Source organism: Rhinopithecus bieti, unplaced genomic scaffold, assembly GCF_001698545.2.
Source record: "Rhinopithecus bieti isolate Rb0 unplaced genomic scaffold, ASM169854v2 scaffold_5948, whole genome shotgun sequence".
In the NCBI taxonomy this organism is placed as follows: Eukaryota; Metazoa; Chordata; class Mammalia; order Primates; family Cercopithecidae; genus Rhinopithecus; species Rhinopithecus bieti.
Genome location: NW_016805422.1, coordinates 3102943 through 3121438, shown reverse-complemented (window position 1 = coordinate 3121438; position 18496 = coordinate 3102943). Strand labels below are relative to the sequence as shown.

The following is an 18496-nucleotide window of genomic DNA, read 5'->3' as shown; positions in this document are numbered from 1 at the left end:
CATCAGTTTTTTTTTTTTGTTTTTTGTTTTTTCCTTATAGTCAGAGCTTTCCTCATTACCTATGAGAAATTTTGAATGAGTTACTTTGTTCCTTTCTCTAAAATAGCTTTTGTTTGATGTTTGAGAATATCAAAAAAAAAAAAAAAAAGAATATCAGAGAAAATGTAAAATAACTGTAGAGTATGATTCCTAGCTCATATTCCTGAAATACTGCTTATTAACCTCCAACTGACCAGAAAGCTTGAAAACTGTTTTTTGTTTTGAGACAGAGTCTTGCTCTTCTTCCCAGGCTTGAGTGCAGTAGCATGATCTTGGCTCACTGCAGCCTCCATCTTATGGGCACAAGCAGTTCTCCTGTCTCAGAACATGAACAACTGTATAGAAAAGGAGTCAGGAATGTAATTATTGAATTTAGGTAAGAGGCTTGTGTATAATAAAAGAATATCAGTTGGGCACAGAATAATGCCTTTTAAGGGAATTAGTTGAGTGACAGTTTGGGGAGGGGCATAGAGTGTTCTTTTGATTAATGAAGAACATGAAGTAAATGTCAAAATAATCACTTAAAACTAGTGAATGCTACCTGTGGTATGGTTTCCCCAGTGTGGGTGAGTTGGGGTTGCTTAGGGTGAAATGAGCCCTTACCCCTAAAGAAAAATTTATAAGGACATTTTAGTCAAATTGTTACTCCTACTGGAGGAAAGCATCCTTGGAGAGAACACTGGCTTTCAAAGCTTTTATCTGGTATCTGTAAATGAGTTATGTAACACATGGACTATTAGCTGAAAATGTTTTCACTTTTGCGTTTTACAATAATTTCGGACCTTAAACACATTGTACTGAAGACTTAATGGATTGAATATCTGGCATTGATATCTTAGATACATAGCTTTGGGAGGGAGAGGGGTGTTTTGCAAGGCCACTACTGTTGATTGGTAAAAGGTATTTAAAATTTGGGTGAGAACTGGGACAGGTTGGGAGAATTTTCACAAAGGGTGGGAAAAGTGAACATAATATAAGCTCTTTAATTAAATGGAATATTGAGCCAATTTTGTAAGAAGTACTGGTACATAATGCCAACTTAGTTACAAAAATTTAGCATAATTTTTGAAAGTTTAAATTACCAAAATGCCAACAGATGGAAACCAAGTTGCACTAGTTATCTCAATAATTTAAAACCTTTCCCTACTATTAATTCAAATTTTGTTTGCCTTTAATTATGTTCTATTGTACCGAGGCAATATGATGTAAAATACTAAATCTGATCACTGATACCATTCCGATAGCAAAGAAAATCAAGAAACCAAACAGCAAAGTTTTTAAAAACCCTTTCATTGGTTTTAAGTTTTTTTATTGTTGTTCCATGTGAATTAGGTAATGAATTGCTTCAGATTGCTGTGATTCGAAGTAAGTTTAATCAGCTCCATGCAGTGGCTCATACTTGTAACCCCAACATTTTGGGGGCCAAGGTGGACAGATGGCTTGAGCCCAAGAGTTTGAGACAGCCTGGGCAACATGGTGAAACCCCATTGCTGCAGAAAATTAGCCAAGCATGGTGGCGCACACCTGTAGTCCCAGTTAGGAGGCTTGAGGTGGGAGTATCGCCTGAGCCTGGGAAGTGGAGGCTGCAGTGAGCCTTGATGGCGCTACTGCACTACAGCCTGGGTGACAGACCCTGTCTCAGTCCAGTAAGTTTTTATGTTACAGGGAACCAAAAAAAGGGAGAAGTACTTTTTTTTTTTTTTTTTTTTTAAGATGGTCTGGCTGTGTCACTCAGGCTAGAGTGCAGTGGTGCTATCTTGGCTCCTGGCTCAGGCCTTCCCCAGAGACCTTCCTATAGTTCAGCCTGGGGCAAGACCAGTGGGAGATGATTAATGAGAGAGCAGATGCTGCAGATGGGTTGAAAAGGATGGCAAAAGCACAAAAGGCACTAGCCTCACTTCTAATTTGAAACCCTGCAAAGGGTTTGTATGACCACATGGGATAGGAAGCACAGAAGACAGATACACAGTTTTGCACAGAGATGATCAGAGATTACAGACGCAAACACAGAGTTTTCTTTGATTCCCAGGTGTCATAAGAGGGACATCACTTGAGAGCCATTGGGGCTTGTGATGGGGTCATTATGGTGAGGGATATGGTTACTGCATAGCAGCTGTAAGATAGAGACCAGCTAGTGGCTGGATGGAGATGGCAGAATAGCAAAAGATTTGCAGTACCAGTGAGAGCCAAGGCCAGACAGTCAAAGATAGACCACTGAATTGAGTGCCAGTTACACTAGGTTTGGTCATTCAGTAGTAGCTTTGGTGAGGGCAGAAGCCAAAATTCAGATACCTGACAGACTATACCTCAACTAGAGATCAGAGACTGCTGACAAAGACCTGTTTCTCTCAGGAAAAACACCTGTACCCTAAATCAAAATAACATCTAAACTTCCCTTTGTACCCAGAAGTGGAGGCAAAGAAAGACCTTGGAGAGAAAACAAATGGCCCTGAAAAGGGGTTGACCTTTAACTATTTCCCATAAGTGAGACTATTACAACTGGAAGACCAGTGGCACAACGTCTGTAATCCCAGCACTTTGGGAGGCCTAGATAGGCGGATCATGAGGTTAGAACTTCGAGACCAGCCTGGCCAATAACGTGAAACCCCGTCTCTACTAAAAATAAAAAAATTAGCTGGACATGGTGGCACACGCCTGTAATCCCAGCTACTCAGGAGGCTGAGACAACAGAATCACTTGAACCTGGGAGGCAGAGGTTGCAGTGAGCTGAGATCGCGCCACTGTACTCCAGCCAGGGCAACAAGAGCAAAACTTGGTCTCAAAAAAAAAAAAGGAAAACCAGTTTTTTCTGCTATCAGTGGGAATGGGAATTAATGAGAAAACTCAGTCAAAGAAGGCATATCTAGGAATTGACAGACCCTGAAATTCCCAAAAAACAGGAGAGTTAAGACTAATGCTATCAAACCATAAATTCTAGGTGGAGGTGGTCTCTCTTGGGATGGGCCTTCAGATCATTTATTCATACTTTGTGCTTCAAACTGGTACCAATTCTGTGTATAGTTCAGATTCCGGAACTCATGGTGTCAGGCTGACACTGCTGAGACTGCATCATGGTTTGACCAATTTTCCCTGCCCTGTGCTCCTTTCCTCATTCTGCTTCACCTGAGAGCATTCTCCAAGTGAATCAACTGCACAAAAATCTCTGACTGAGGCTCAGCTTCTAGGACTTGATCTAACAGTTAAGCTGAAGCTAAAGCAGAAATGTCCATCACTCACATATCCTGGACTTAGATTGTGATGCAGCAAATAAAGAGACTGGGTTGTCTCCCTCAGAAGAGGGGGTGAGAAACGTATGAAGATTAACTGTATTATACTATTATTTGGAAGTACATGAGAAAAACTTGAATGCTGAGCAGCTAAAGGGTGAATTATAATGGACATCTTGTTAATACCACATCAGTTTCCCCTTTCTAATTGAAAGTTTTCCTTGTGGAGTTTTTCTCTCCATTGTACATAGGCTTGATGAGAAAGAAATCCTGGTCCTTACAGGTTCTTTTGTTACCCCGGAGGGTGGGCATTTGATTTAGGCTTGGCCAACCAGACTCCCTCCTGGGATTTTCAATCTTGAGAATGATGCAAGCAACCTGTAATGCTTATAGGTTTTTTTGGGTTTTTTGTTTTTTGAGACAGAGTCTCTCACTGTCACCCAGGCTGGAGTACAGTGGTGCAATCTCGGCTCACTGCAACCTCTGCCCGCTGGGTTCAAGCGATTCGCCTGCCTCAGCCTCCTGAGTAGCTGGGACTACAGGAACTACAGGCGAGCGCCGCCATACCCAGCTAATTTTTGTTGTTTTTGGAGACAGAGCCTCGCTCGGTCACCCAGGCTGGAGTGCAGTGGTGTGATCTCGGCTCACTGCAAGCTCCGCCTCCCGGGTTCTCAACATTCTCCTGCCTCAGCCTTCCGAGTAGCTGGGACTACAGGCGCCCACCACCGTGCCCGGCTAAGTTTTTTCTATATTTAGTGGAGACGGGGTTTCACCATGTTAGCCAGGATGGTCTCGATCTCCAGACCTTGTGATCCGCCCCCCTCGGCCTCCCAAAGTGCTGGGATTACAGGCTTGAGCCACAGCGCCCGGCTTTTTTGTTTGTTTTTGGTAGAGGCACGGTTTCACCACGTTGGCCAGACTGGTCTTTTGTTTTGTTTTGTTTTGTTTTCAGATGGAGTTTCACTCTTGTTGCCCAGGCTGGAGTGCAATGGTGCGATCTCGGCTCACCGCAACCTCCACCTCCCGGATTCAAGCAATTCTCCTGCCTCAGCCTCCCAAGTAGCTAGGATTACAGGTGGGCGCCACCACGTCCGGCTAATTTTTGTATTTTTAGTAGAGACGGGGTTTCACCATGTTGGCCAGGCTGGTCTTGAACTCCTAACCTCTCAGGTGATCTGCCTGACTGGGCCTCCCAAAGTGCTGGACTTAACAAGCGTGAGCCACCACACCCATCACAGGCTGACCTTGAACTCCTAAGCTCAGGTAATCTGCCTGCCTTGGCCTCCCAAAGTGCCAGGATTATAAGCATGAGCCACCATGCCCAGCCTATAGTTCATTTTTTAAATAGCACTAATTAGAAGATAATTTTGGGCAGTTTCTGCTCTCAGTACTCTAAAGCTGCCTGTTTTCTGTTTATGAGTCTGGTTACCCAGGCTTCTCTTCCACTGTGTGAGCTTTCTCATAACCTTTCAAAACATTCCTCTCACCACAAAAATAATAACTGTGAGGTAATGCATTTACTAATGAGCTAGATTTCAACATTCCACAACACAAATATACTTCAAAACATCATGTTGTACATACGTACATATAATTTTATTTGCCAATTAATTTTTTTTTTTTTTTTTTGGAGACAAGAGTCTTGCTGTGTCACCCAGGCTGGAGTGCAGTGGCGCGATCTCAGCTCACTGCAACCTCCACCTCCCAGGTTCAAGTGATTCTCCTGCCTCAGCCTCCTGAGTAGCTGGGACTACAGGCATGTGCCACTATGCCTGGCTAATTTTTTGTATTTTTAGTAGAGACAGGGTTTCACCATGTTAGCCAGGATGGTCTCACATCTCCTGACCTCGTGATCTGCCCACCTCGGCCTCCCAAAGTGCTGAGATTATAGGCGTGAGCCACCGCACCCAGCCTTAAAATTTTTTTTTTTACTTTTGCTTAGCCATTCAGTTGCTGTTACATGCAGCCCTCCAATCACAGGTTTATCTTATACAGGCAGCACTGCTAATTTCAGGGAGGACAGCAACAAAATATGGATGACAGCTCTTAGTCCACCTCAGCTACCACTGCTGCCAGCCAGTTTCACTAGATCATAGTTATGACAAGTCTGGGGCTGATCAGTCATTACCTAGAAAGTGCCTCAAGGTTGAACAGGCAGGACAATGAGTAACAAACCTGGGTCTTTTTTTTTTTTTTTTTTTTTTTTTTTTTTTGAGATAGGATCTCTTTGTTGCCCAGGCTGGAGTACAGTGGCGGGATCTCTGCTCACTGCAACCTTCACCTCCCAGGCTCAGGCCATCCTCCTGCCTCAGCCTCCTGAGTAGCAGGGACTAGAGGCACATGCCACCATGCCCAGCTAACTTCTTAAAATTTTTTGTAGAGATGGGGTTTCACCACGTTGCCCAGGGCTGGTGTTGAACTGATGGACTCAAGGCGATTTGCCAGCCTTGGCCTCGCATAATGCTGGGATTACAGGTGTGAGCCACCATTCCCAGCCCATACCTAGGATTTCTGGCTTTTCTTTCACTTTCAGACTTGGATAAAATGCCACACCTCACAGGGACATGACTTCCTGAGTAGCCACCAAAGGAGCTGGATGATGCAGCCTGGAATTATGGAGGAGATAACTCCCTGTGGGGCAAACTCTAACCAAGGGGAATTTGTTCTCCTTCCTTCCTCTCAAAAACTGCCCTGAGGCAATTTCCCCATATAGTTTGTCGAGAGACTTCCCTAGTGACGGCACTCCTACTAAGTGACTAGCTGTGTCTCTCTGAGCTCACCATGAAGCAGTGGCAGGACAATACAGTGTCCCCCTCAGTGTCCACGCCGAAATATTGTACCTCATAGATTAAATATCAGCACTTAACCCCTGCCCCAGCTTCTGTTTTCAAGGGAATCCAAGTTAAATAATCCTTTGTACCTGTTTATTTTTGTACTGTTTTTAAATAATACTTAGCTCTTCCTCCTAAGTAGGAAATATTAACTTCACGAATTAAAAGCAAAATATGGGCCAGGCACAGTGGCTCACGTCTGTAATACCAGCACTTTGGGAGGCCAAGGTGGGCGGATCATGAGGTCAGGAGTTCGAGACCAGCCTGACCAACATGGTGAAACCCTGTCTCTACTAAAAATACAAAAATTAGCTGGGTGTGGTGGCGCACGTGTGTAATCCCAAGCTACTCAGGAGGCTGAGGCAGGAGAATTGCTTGAACCTGGGAGGTGGAGGTTGCAGTGAGCCGAGATCACGCCACTGCACTCCAACCTGGGCGACAGAGTGAGACTCTGTCTCAAAAAAAAAAGCAAAATATGGTTCAAAAAACTCTAACTGGTTTTGAACTGTAGTAATAATGTTAATGATATATAATGGGAAATAATAGATTTATTCCGTTATAATTTAATATTTTAAATCAGAAATTGAAGTATTTAATAGGCATGGTTTTCACAGAAAGATTCCATTCTATCCCTAAGTCATATCCTATAAATATGAAACATTCCAAACTCAGTAAGGAGAGAGTAGGAAGAGCTTTCAATGACACTAAGAAAACTAGGATAATATAAATGCCCTGCAAGCCAAGGGAGAATTTCAAGGAAGTGCTCAATGTTAAATGTTAAATATGGATAAATCAAGAAGAAAAGGAACAGAAAAATTACACTGTAGTGAGCCATATCTCTTTCTGCTATGGCTTCTTGGGGATTCAGTCTGTCATTTTGTATATACAAGGAGAAGGGAAAATAAGAGGTGTCTTAACCTCCACAAGATCCATTTCACTTCTATGCATAACTCTTTCAGCAGAAATGAGAAACTATGTCCTCCCCACTAGCGATGTCTATTGTCCATCCACTGCTCTAGGCAACTTTTACAACTTCCTTTGTTGCTCAGACTGGCGTGCAGTGGCACGAACACAGCTCACCGCAGCCTCGACCTTTTGGGCTCAAGCGATCCTCTTGCCTCAGATGCCTAAGAAGCTGAGACGACAGGCACATGCCACCACACCTAGATAATTTTTAAAAAATTATTTCTTGTAGAGACGGGGTCTCACCATGTTGTCGAGGTTGGTCTCAAACTCCTGAGCTCAAGTGATCAGCCCGCTTCGGCCTCCCAAAAGTGCTGGGATTACAGGCAAGAGGCACCACACCTGGTCAATCCTCCATTTCTTTAATGCTATATAGTCTATCATAGAAAATAAAAGATATAGCAATAATCATTCCCAAGAGCTTGACATGTAATTTAGCTAATCAAAAATGATGACTCTCTTGATGACTGGAATAATCTAACTTGGATACTGTTCAAGGGGGGAAAAATTATATGGACACATCATTGATCATGTCTTCCTCCTTTGTTAACCTTTAAAATGCAAGCTTAGAGGTTATTTAGAGGTCATCACTATCTCTTCAAAAGCCTATCCCTGCAGGGCATAGTAGCTCATGCCTGTAATCCCGGCACTTTGTGAGGACGAGACAGGCGGACTGCTTGAGCCCAGGAGTTCAAAACCAACCTGGGCAACACAGCAGACGACCCCATCTCTACAAAAAAGTTAAAAATTAGCCAGGTGCAGTGGTACATGCCTGTAGTCCCAGCTACTCAGGAGGATCACTTGAGCTGGGGAGGTCAAGGCTGCAGTGAGCTATGACTGCAGTGAGCTAGACTGGAGCACCACTGCACTCCAGTCTGTGTGACAGACTGTTTCAAATAAATAAATAAAGCCTATGCCTACGGGGTAGAGCTTATGCCAAAGATTTTCAGCTGACATGTTGCTCTGGCCCTTTGCTGCTTTCACTTTCTTAAGCATATAGCCATTTCACAACCATAAAGACAAAAGCCACATGATAGGGATGGTAAGGCAGGAAAGTGAAGAGCCTAGATCTTTGCTGACATTCTCACCAGCCCTGTGGTACCTACCTCTAGACTTCTTATTGTGAGAAAAACAATCACTTTTTTGTTTAGTCATTATATTCTGGCTTTGTGTTGCTTCAAGTACAGTCCTACCTAGATACTTGTTTACCTTACCCACCCAATCATAAGATGTCAGATACCATGTCTGTCTTTGCTCCCTGTATAAGATTGTGTAAGATTACTTTCATATGAAATCACAGAAAACCCAACTTAAAACTACTTTAAACTAGAAGGAAGTGTATTTATTTATTTATTTTATGTATTTATTTTTTTGAGACGGAGTCTCACTCTTGTTGCCCAGGCTGGAGTGCAATGGCATGATCTTGGTTCACTGCAACCTCCACCTCCTGGTTCAAGCGATTCTCCTGCATCAGCCTCACGAGTAGCTGGGATTACAGGTGCACACCACCACACCTGGCTAACTTTTTAATGTATTTTTAGTAGAGACAGGGTTTCACCACGTAGGCCAGGCTGCTCTCAAACTCTTGACCTCAGGTGATCTGCCTGCCTCGGCCTCCCAAAGTGCTGGGATTACAGGTGTGAGCTACCGTGCCTGGCCTTAGAAGGAAGTTTATTAACTCACACCTAAGATTCAAAGTAACTGGGGGCCGCGGTGGCTCAAGCCTGTAATCCCAGCACCTTTTGGGAGTGCCGAGACGGCGGATCACGAGGTCAGGAGATCGAGAACATCCTGGCTAACACGGGTGAAACCCCGTCTCTACTAAAAAATACAAAATCTATGCTAGCCGGGCGAGGTGGCTGGCCCTGTAGTCCCAGCTACTCGGGAGGCTGAGGCAGCGAAATTGGCGTAAACCGGGAGGCGGAGTTTGCCTTGAGCTGAGATCCGGCCCTGCACTCCAGCGACAGGCGACAGAGCAAGGACTCGAATGGCTAAGCAAAAGTAAAAAAAAAAGTAACTGGGGGGCTGGGCACGGTGGTTCACGCCTGTAATCCCAGCACTTTGGGAGGTCAAGGCGGGCAGATCACGAGGTCAAGAGATCAAGACCATCCTGGTCAACAGGGTGAAATCCCGTCTCTACTAAAAATATAAAAATTAGCAGCTGGGCATGGTGGCACGCACCTGTAGTCCCAGCTACTTGGGAAGCTGAGGCAGGAGAATTGCTTGAACCCGGGAGGCGGATGTTGCAGTGAGCCCAGATCCCACCACTGCACTCCAGCCTGGTGACAGAGTGAGACTCCATCTCAAAAAAACAAAACAAAACAAAAAATCCAAAAGGAGGACAGATTGAAAAATTGATGTAATCCCATTACTGAAGTCCATTTATTTCTGGTTTTTTTGGCCTTGCCCTTCCCCATGTGTTGACTTCAAACTCAGGTTGCCAGGAGGCTGAGGCGGGTGGATCACGAGGTCAGGAGACAGAGACCATCCTGGCTAACACAGTGAAACCCCCGTCTCTACTAAAAAAAATACAAAAAATTAGCCAGGCGTGGTGGTGGGCGCCTGTAATCCCAGCTACTCAGGAGACTGAGGCAGGAGAATGGCGTGAACACGGGAGGCAGGGGTTGCAGTGAGTGGAGATCGTGCCATTGCACCCCAGCCTAGGCAACAGAGCGAGACTCCGTCTCAAAAAAAAAAAAAACCAAACCAAAACAAAACAAAAACAAACTCAGGTTGCCATCAAAAGGACTGCAGCAATTCCAGGCCTTACATCCAAGTTCACTCAGGTCCAGAGAAAGCCTGAATCACTGCTGGAAGTTCTCTTGGAAGAGTGAGAAAAAGCTTTTCTGCAAGCATTCTGCAAATCTTACAACTCACTGAGGTGAACTGGGAAATATGCATAAACCTAATCCAGTTGCTGGCAAGAGGGTGATATTACCAGTCCAGACTACCACTGAGTCAGAGAATGCTAAACTAAGCTACAAGGGACCGTGGTTGAGAGAGTGATTCCTAAACACTATCACAGTATCTGTTGGGAAGGAAAAAGCAGGAAAACCATGTTAAGTAGGTGAATAGAATAACTCACTTTTTTTTTTTTTGAGACAGTGCGTTGCCCAGGCTGGAGTGCCGTGGTGCGATTTCAGCTCACTGCAACCTCCACCTCCCAGACTCAAGGGATCCTCCCACCTCAGCCTCTGGGTGTAGCTAGGACTACAGGCTCCAGCCACCTGGCTAATTTTCTCTCTCTCTTTTTTTTTTTTGTAGAGATAGGGTTTGCCATGTTGCCCAGGCTGGTCTCGACTCCTGGGCTCAAGTGATCCTCGGCCTGCCAAAGTGCTGGGATTACAGGCCTGAGTCACTACGGCCAGCCCAACTCACTTTTTGTATTCTCAGAATCTTGTAGACACACTTAAAAAAACAAAAACAAAAATCCCAGACACACACAGTTTTGATTTATCTCAACGTTGAGTGAAGGAAGCATGTTTTATTCTTGTATACTACTTTTAGTGTTTAAATACCTTGAACATAGGTAGGAATTTGACTTTTTGGGTGGGAGGGGGAACAGGCATCTCACTTTTTCTCACAGGCTGGAGTATAGTGGCACGATCTCAGCTCACTGGACTCTCTCTGCCACCTGGGCTCAGATGATCCTCCCGCCTCAGTCTCCCTAGAAGCTGGAACCACTGGCGCATGCCACCACACCCATCTAATTTTTTGTGTTTTTGTTAGAGAAAAGGTTTTCCCATGTTGCTCAGGCTGGCCTTGAACTCCTGCACTCAAGTGATCCGCCTGCCTTGGCCTCCCAAAGAGGTGGGATTACAGGCGTGGGTCACCACACCTGGCCAGCGTTTGACTTTTTTCTATCAATAAACCTCAGTGAAAGAAAAGGGTCTAAGTTATTTACCCTTCTGGATTCTTTTGCAGATTGCTAGATTTCCTTGCTAAATCAATTTGTCTCCCAAGACTTAGGTGCTCTGGTAGAAAGGAAAAATCCCAAGCCAACAGACTTACATTTCTTTAACAACTGTATTAATGTACTAGTGACTTTTTCCGGAAAACATATCATAGTGGAGTCCTTAAAGTTCTTTTTTCTTACCAAAATGAAGAAACTGGAAGGATGAAGATCTGCTTTTCTAGGGTAACAGCTGTCAAATTTAAAAGCTCCATCTGGGGCCAGGTGCAGTGGCTCACGCCTGTAATCCCAGCATTTTGGGATGCCAAGACGGGCGGATCACCTGAGATCAGGAGTTCGAGACCAGCCCGGCCAACATGGTGAAACCCTGTCCTACTAAAAATACAAAAATTAGCCGGGCGTGGTGGCGGGCGCCTGTAATCCCAGCTACTCGGGAGGCTGAGGCAGGAGAATTGCTTGAACCCAGGAGGCAGAGATTGCAGTGAGCCGAGATTGTGCCACTGCACTCCAGTCTGGGCGACAGAGCAAGACTCCCTCTCAAAAAAAAAAAGCTCCATTTGGCAGGCCCAGGAGGGCAGATCATCTGAGGTCAGGAGTTGGAGACCAGCCTGGCCAACATGGGGAAACCCCATGTCTACCAAAAATACAAAAATTAGTCAGGTGTGGTGGGGGGCGCCTATAATCCCAGCTACTTGGGAGGCTGAGGCAGGAGAATCAATTGAACCTGGGAGGTGGAGGTTGCAGTGAGCTGAGATCATGCCATTGCACTCCAGCCTGGGAAACAGGGCAAGACTCTGTTTCAAACAAACAAACAAATATAAAAGTTCCAAATCCTCCAAAAATGCCAAGGAAGAGATTTTCCTGTCCGTGACTAGAGATGAGTACTGATGATTATTTTTAATAGGTGATTTTCAAAGGTGTGAACGTTTTGTTATACATGGAGATTTAAGTCTCCAAAAGAAAATAAAAATGCACACCTTTATACTAAAACTTCATCACCAGGCAAATTTGGATCATGACTAAACTGGCTTCTACACCTCTCTCCTAATATAACGCACTTGTATAAGTTTGCAGTTGTGAGACACTTATTTCCTATTTTTTAATGTCTTCTCAGTAGGGCCACTGATACAGTCACTATTTGACCAGAAACTGGCACTGGTGATTGGCTCATAAAGTGCCCTCGATTTAGGGGGCTCAGTTATCAAAGGTTTAAAACCTGCCCCAAACCATTGCTGTGATGGGGGCTAATCAAGGAACCATTCAGCTTCACTTGCAAAAGCGGGATCACAATTGCCGCTTTTGTCATGACCCAGCCTAGGTGAGATTTAGTACTTGAGTACACTGCCAGGCACACAAGGTTAATTTAACAATTTAATACATTTGTTTCCTCATCCATTTCTCCAAACCTTCCAACTAATCCTAACGTGCGTTCAGCCAAGTGCGCCAGGAATTCACTTAAAAAAAAAAAAAACCGACTCCCTGGGGCTTGGGGAAGGAGGCACCGCCGCCCCATGTCGCAGTCTGGGGTGGCTCAGTCCTCAGCAACCAGAACTACGGCTATAATTCTCCTCCAGGCCAAGGAGCCCGGATGCGGGGCGTTGCCAAAGGTGTCTTGCCCAGGCTGCGGGAAAGGAGAGGGGCGGGAGCCGGGTAGGGGCATTGCGATCCACGCCACGGCAGAGAGTCGCCCGACTCTTCGAGTCCCTCCTGTTCGACGCAAGGTAGGAAAAGGCACAACATGGCAAAACCAACCTAACACGGTGGGCAACTCACTGCCGGTGAACGCCAGACCTTGGCAGTTTCCAGACCTTCGGAACCGGAAGCGAAGCCTGGGAGCGCGCCCGAGAGGGCGTGAACGGGACCGCTTTCCCGGAAGTGCTTGCGGCCTTGGCCCAGCGAGCTACCCCGCGGTCTCTCGTTTCCTAATCGGGGCAGCGCCGCGGGAGAGAACTTTACCTTGGCTGCACTAAGTTCTTAGTGCCACTCCCTAGCAGGGCGGGACCTTGTTTAGGCCCTGTGATCCCACGGTTCGTGTAGCGCGAGGCGTAGAGTGGACCTTGACCCGCCTAGGGCGGGAAAAGAGTTTGGCCCGCCCGGTCCCGAAGGGCAGAATGGACGTGCTCCTAAATCCCAGGGAATCCTCTAAATTCATCGCAGAAAACAGTCGGGATGTGTTTATTGACAGCGGAGGCGTACGGAGGGTGGCAGAGCTGCTGCTGGCCAAGGCGGCGGGGCCAGAGCTGCGCGTGGAGGGGTGGAAAGCCCTTCATGAACTGAACCCCAAGGCGGCCGACGAGGCCGCGGTCAACTGGGTGTTCGTGACAGACACGCTCAACTTCTCCTTTTGGTCGGAGCAGGACGAGCACAAGTGTGTGGTGATATACAGAGGGAGAACGTACAGTGGGTACTGGTCCCTGTGCGCCGCCGTCAACAGAGCCCTCGACGAAGGTTGGTGCCATACTCGCTGTCGGACCTAATAGCCTTTGAGGTTTCCATTTACGTGGGGAGCTTGTAGCGGGGTTCCAAGGAGCGGTCTGGGAGATGGAATAATGGGAAGCGAACCTGAAGTTCGTTGCAAGTCCTACTTAAAATAGAAGTATGAAAAGGGGCGTATTTTAGTGGGAAATGATGTTAATATTTATCATTGCAGCATAAAAGTTACAGTAGCATAAAAGTCAGTTTTATAAAGAATGCCATTTGACGCCTGAAGAACAAAAGGACTGATGTTATAAAAGCCATTTACTCAAAATACATCTGATGTAATATTGCAGTAGTTAGAAATGGGTGAATAAGCACAGATGAACAAGTAGAAAATGAGAGTTTTGCTTTAGATTTTTTGTTCATCGACTTTTGGTGCATTCCTATAACACTCATTTGGTTTCATATTCCATGTTGTAAAAGCAAGGGTTTGATGAATATAAAAGTATGACATTGGTCCTCTGAATTTTATTTTTTTCACTAAAGGGATACCAATAACTAGTGCCTCGTACTACGCGACAGTGACCCTGGATCAGGTTCGGAATATACTTCGTTCTGACACAGACGTTTCCATGCCTTTAGTAGAAGAGAGGCATCGGATTCTCAATGAAACCGGGAAAATTCTGCTGGAGAAGTTTGGAGGCTCTTTTCTCAACTGCGTCCGAGAAAGTGAGAATAGTGCGCAGAAGTTAATGCACCTGGTGGTTGAAAGTTTTCCTTCTTACAGAGATGTGACTCTGTTTGAGGTGAGTTGCTTCTGTTGGGGATTTAAGAAGACTTAATCGTCTCAGAGTTAACTCTTTTACTTCCAGGACTCATTTTGAGAATAAAAACTTAAATTCCTTGTGGAAGAAACTAACAAAATTAAGTAGTGTTTCCAAGTCATTTCTTTACGTTTTCTTTTTGTTTGTTTGTTTGAGACAGAGTTTTGCTCTTGTTGCCCAGGCTGGTGTGCAATGGCGTGATCTTGGCTCACTGCAACCTCTACCTCCCGGGTTCAAGCGATTCTCCTGCCTCAGCCTCCCGAGTAGCTGGGATTACTCGGATGCGCCACCATGCCCGGCTAATTTTTTGTATTTTTAGTAGAGATGGGGTTTCACTATGTTGGCCAGGCTGGTCTCCAACTCCCGACCTCAAGTGATCCGCCCGCCTTAGCCTCCCAAAGTATTGTGATTACAGGCATGAGCCACCACGTCTGGCATCATTTCTTTCTTTCTTTTTTTTTTTTTTTTCGAGATGGAGTCTTACTCTGTCACCCAAGCTAGAGTGGCAGTGGCGCGATCTCGGCTCACTTCTAACTAACTGCCTCCCGGGTTCAGGCGATTCACCTGCCTCAGTCTCCCAAGTAGCTGGGATTACAGACGCCTGCCACTGCACCTGGCTAATTTTTGTATTTTTAGTAGAGATGGGGTTTCCCCATGTTGGCCAGGCTGGTCTTGAATTCCTGACCTCGTGATCCACCCATCTTGGCCTCCCAAAGTGCTGGGATTACAGATGTGAGCCACCATGCCCGGCCTTTCCCCGCCCCGCTCAGATGGAGTCTTGCTTTGACTCCCAGGCTAGAGTGCAGTGCCATGATCTGAGCTCACTGCAACCTCCGCCTCCCAGTTCAAGCTATTCTCCTGCCTCTGCCTCCCAAATAGCTGGGACTACAGGCGCATGCCACCACGCCTGGCTAATTTTTTTTGTCTTTTTAGTAGAGACAGGGTTTCTCATTTCTTATATTTTCTAATCAGTATTTCATTCTTTACTTTTGTCTTTTTTTTTTTCTTTTAAAATGTTTCAAACCTAAAAAACATGGAACCCTCCATGTAATGTTCTCCTTATGGAAAATTAGGCATTTTTAGTACTTCAAGAAGGTTACTTTATTGGATGAAGATCAGAATGTATACTAACCTCTCCCTAATAAAAAGTATTTCTGGCTGGGCTCAGTGGCTCACACCTGTAATCCCAGCACTTTGGGAGGCTGAGGTGGGTGGATCACCTGAGGTCAGGAGCTCAAGATCAGCCTGCCAACATGGAGAAACCCCATCTCTCCTAAAAATACAAAAGTTAGCTGGGTGTGGTTGCATGCACCTGTAGTCCCAGCTGCTTAGGAGGCTGAGACAGGAGAATTGCTTGAACCCAGGAGGTGGAGGCTGCAGTGAGCCCAGATTGCACCACTGCACTCCAGCCTGGGCGAGACAGAATTAGACTCTATCTCAAAAAACAGAAGTATTCTTGCAAAGTTCAGTATACTGTATATATATTTTATGTTTTCTTTTTCATAAACAGTGTACTTGAACAAATGATGATTATTTTGTTGGACCCTCACAGGCTGCACCTGGATTTTGTTTTTGTAAAATTCTTTTGGAATCTTTTGAACCTGGGAGGTGGAGGTTGCAGTGAGCCGAGATTATGCCACCACACTCCAGCCTGGGCGACAGAGCTGGACTCCATTTCAAAAAAATAAAATAAGGCCGGGCACGGTGGCTCAAGCCTGTAATCCCAGCACTTTGGGAGGCCGAGGCGGGCGGATCACGAGGTCAGGAGATCGAGACCATCCTGGCTAACACGGTGAAACCCCGTCTCTACTAAAAAATACAAAAAACTAGCCGGGCGAGGTGGCGGGTGCCTGTAGTCCCAGCTACGTGGGAGGCTGAGGCAGGAGAATGGCGTAAACCCGGGAGGCGGAGCTTGCAGTGAGCTGAGATCCGGCCACTGCACTCCAGCCCAGGCGACAGAGCGAGACTCCGTCTCAAAAAAAATAAATAAATAAAATAAAATAAAAAAATAAATTGGCCAGGCGTAGTGGCTCACGTCTGTAATCCCAGCACTTTGGGGGACCGAGGTGAGTGGATCACAAGGTCAGGAGTTCAAGACCAGCCTGGCCAACATGGTGAAACCCCATCTCTACTAAAATGTAAAATTAGCCGGGGGTAGTGGTGGGTGCCTGTAATCCCAGCTACTCAGGGGGCTGAGGCAGGAGAATCGCTTGAACCCAGGAGCTGGAGGTTGTAATGAGCTGAGATCATACCAGTCACTGCACTCCAGCCTGGAGGATAGGAGCAAGACTCCATCTCAAGAGAAAAAAAAAAAAGAATACAATTGTATTAGTCTGTTCTCATACTGCTATAAAGAACTGCATTTCATTTATAGCACAGTGCTTTGGTTTTGCTTTGCTGAAAAGTTCAATTTTTTAAAATGTACCAGAAAGTGGCAGTATCTTAGCTCACTACAACCTCCACCTCCTGGGTTCAAATGATTCTCCTGCTTCAGTCTCCCAAGTAGCTGGGATTACAGGCACCCACCACCATGCCTGGCTAATTTTGTATTTTTGGTAGAAACAGGGTTTCACCATGTTGGCCAGGCTGGTCTTGAACTCCTGACCTCAAGTGATCTGCCTGCCTCAGCTTCCCAAAGTGCTGGAATTACAGGCTTCAACTACCATGCCCAGCCAATCTGATACTTTTTTTTGAGATGGAGTCTTACTCTGTCACCCAGGCTGGAGTGCAGTGGCACCATCTCTGCTCACTGCAACCTCCGCCTCCCGGGTTCAAGCAGTTCTCTGCCTCAGCCTCCCGAGTAGCTGGGATTCCAGGCACCCACTACCATGCATGGCTAATTTTTGTATTTTTAGTAGAGATGGGGTTTCACAATGTTGGCCAAGCTGATCTTGAACTCCTGACCCTGTGATCCACCCGCCTTGGCCTCCCAAAGTTCTGGGATTACAGGCGTGAGCCACAGCGCCCAACCCAATCTGATACATTTTTAAATGAAAATTGGTACAGAAACCATTTCTCATGAGTACTTGTTTCTAAAATACAGTTTTACAGAAAAATCCCCAAAATGGGCTAGCCATGGTGGCTCAAGCCCATAATCCCAACACATTGGGTGACTGAGGTAAGTGGATTGCTTGAGCCCAGGAGTTCAAGACCAGCCTGGGCAACACGTGAGACTCCGTTTCTACAAAAAATTTAAAAACTAGCCAGGCGTGGTTGCATGCCTGTGGTTCTAGCTACTCAGGAGGCCGAGGCAGGAGGATTGCTTGAGCCCAGGAGGTGGAGGCTGCAGTGAGCTATGATAGTTCTACTCTCCTCCAGCCTGGAAGAGCAAGACCTTGTCCCCAAAAGTAAATAAATAAAATAAACAATTTGCACAAACTAGTCATGTGATTTTAATGTATACCTGTTTACTGAGATTATCATTCATTTTTAGACGTGAACAGATGAATAAAGTTAACAATTTTTAACTTAGACAGATTTAGATCAGTGATTTCCCAACCTGGCTGTGCCCCAGAATCACTTAGGAGCCTTAAAATTCAGATATATTTCCAAAACACCACCCTCAAAGATCCTGATGAATAGGTGAAAGAAGAGCTATTTTTTAAGCTCTTCAAGTTACTCTGATTTAGAGTAATGCAGTACTTTGTAGAAGTTCTAATTAACAAATTGTTACTGTGACATACTGATAAATATAAAAAACAGCTGTTTGATATTTCAATAGATAACATTTTATTTTTTATTTTTAGTGGTATTGTTGTTGTTTTTTGAGACAGAGTCTCCCTCTTTCGCCCAGGCTGGAGTGCAATGGCATGATCTCTGCTCACAGCAACCTCCGCCTCCCGGGTTCTAGCGATTCTTCTGCCTCAGCCTCCTTAGTTAGCTGGGATTAGAGGCACACACCACCATGCCAGGCTAATTTTTGTATATTAGTAGAGATGGGGTTTCACCATGTTGGCCAGGCTGGTCTCGAACTCCTGACCTCAGGTGATCCACCCACCTTGACCTCCCAAAGTGTTGGGATTACAGGCGTGAGCCACCGCGCTGGCCTTTGTTTTTGTTTTTTGTTTTTTTTTTTTTGAGACGGAGTCTTGCTGGCGTGTAATGGCGCAATCTCAGTTCATTGCAACCTCCGCCTCCTGGGTTGAAGCTATTCTCCCACCTAAGCTCCCGAGTAGCTGGGATTACAGGCGCCTTGCCATCATGCCCGGTCAATTTTTATTTTTATTTTATTTTTTGTTTTGTTTTGTTTTTTTGTTTTGTTTTTTTTTTTGAGACGGAGTC

The 18496-nt window shown here is 45.5% G+C and overlaps 1 protein-coding gene across 1 annotated transcript in view; it reads left to right on the top strand.

The window, feature by feature from the left end:
• The first annotated feature begins 12841 nt into the window (after positions 1-12841).
• The window catches only part of QNG1 (Q-nucleotide N-glycosylase 1), a 28750-nt gene continuing 23095 nt past the window's right edge, over positions 12842-18496 (top strand). Inside the window, exons 1-2 of the mRNA XM_017872378.1 lie at positions 12842-13421; positions 13938-14197. Of these exons, the coding sequence (XP_017727867.1) occupies positions 13085-13421; positions 13938-14197 (597 nt within the window). The 5' untranslated portion in view covers positions 12842-13084. The remainder of the gene's footprint in view (positions 13422-13937; positions 14198-18496) is intronic.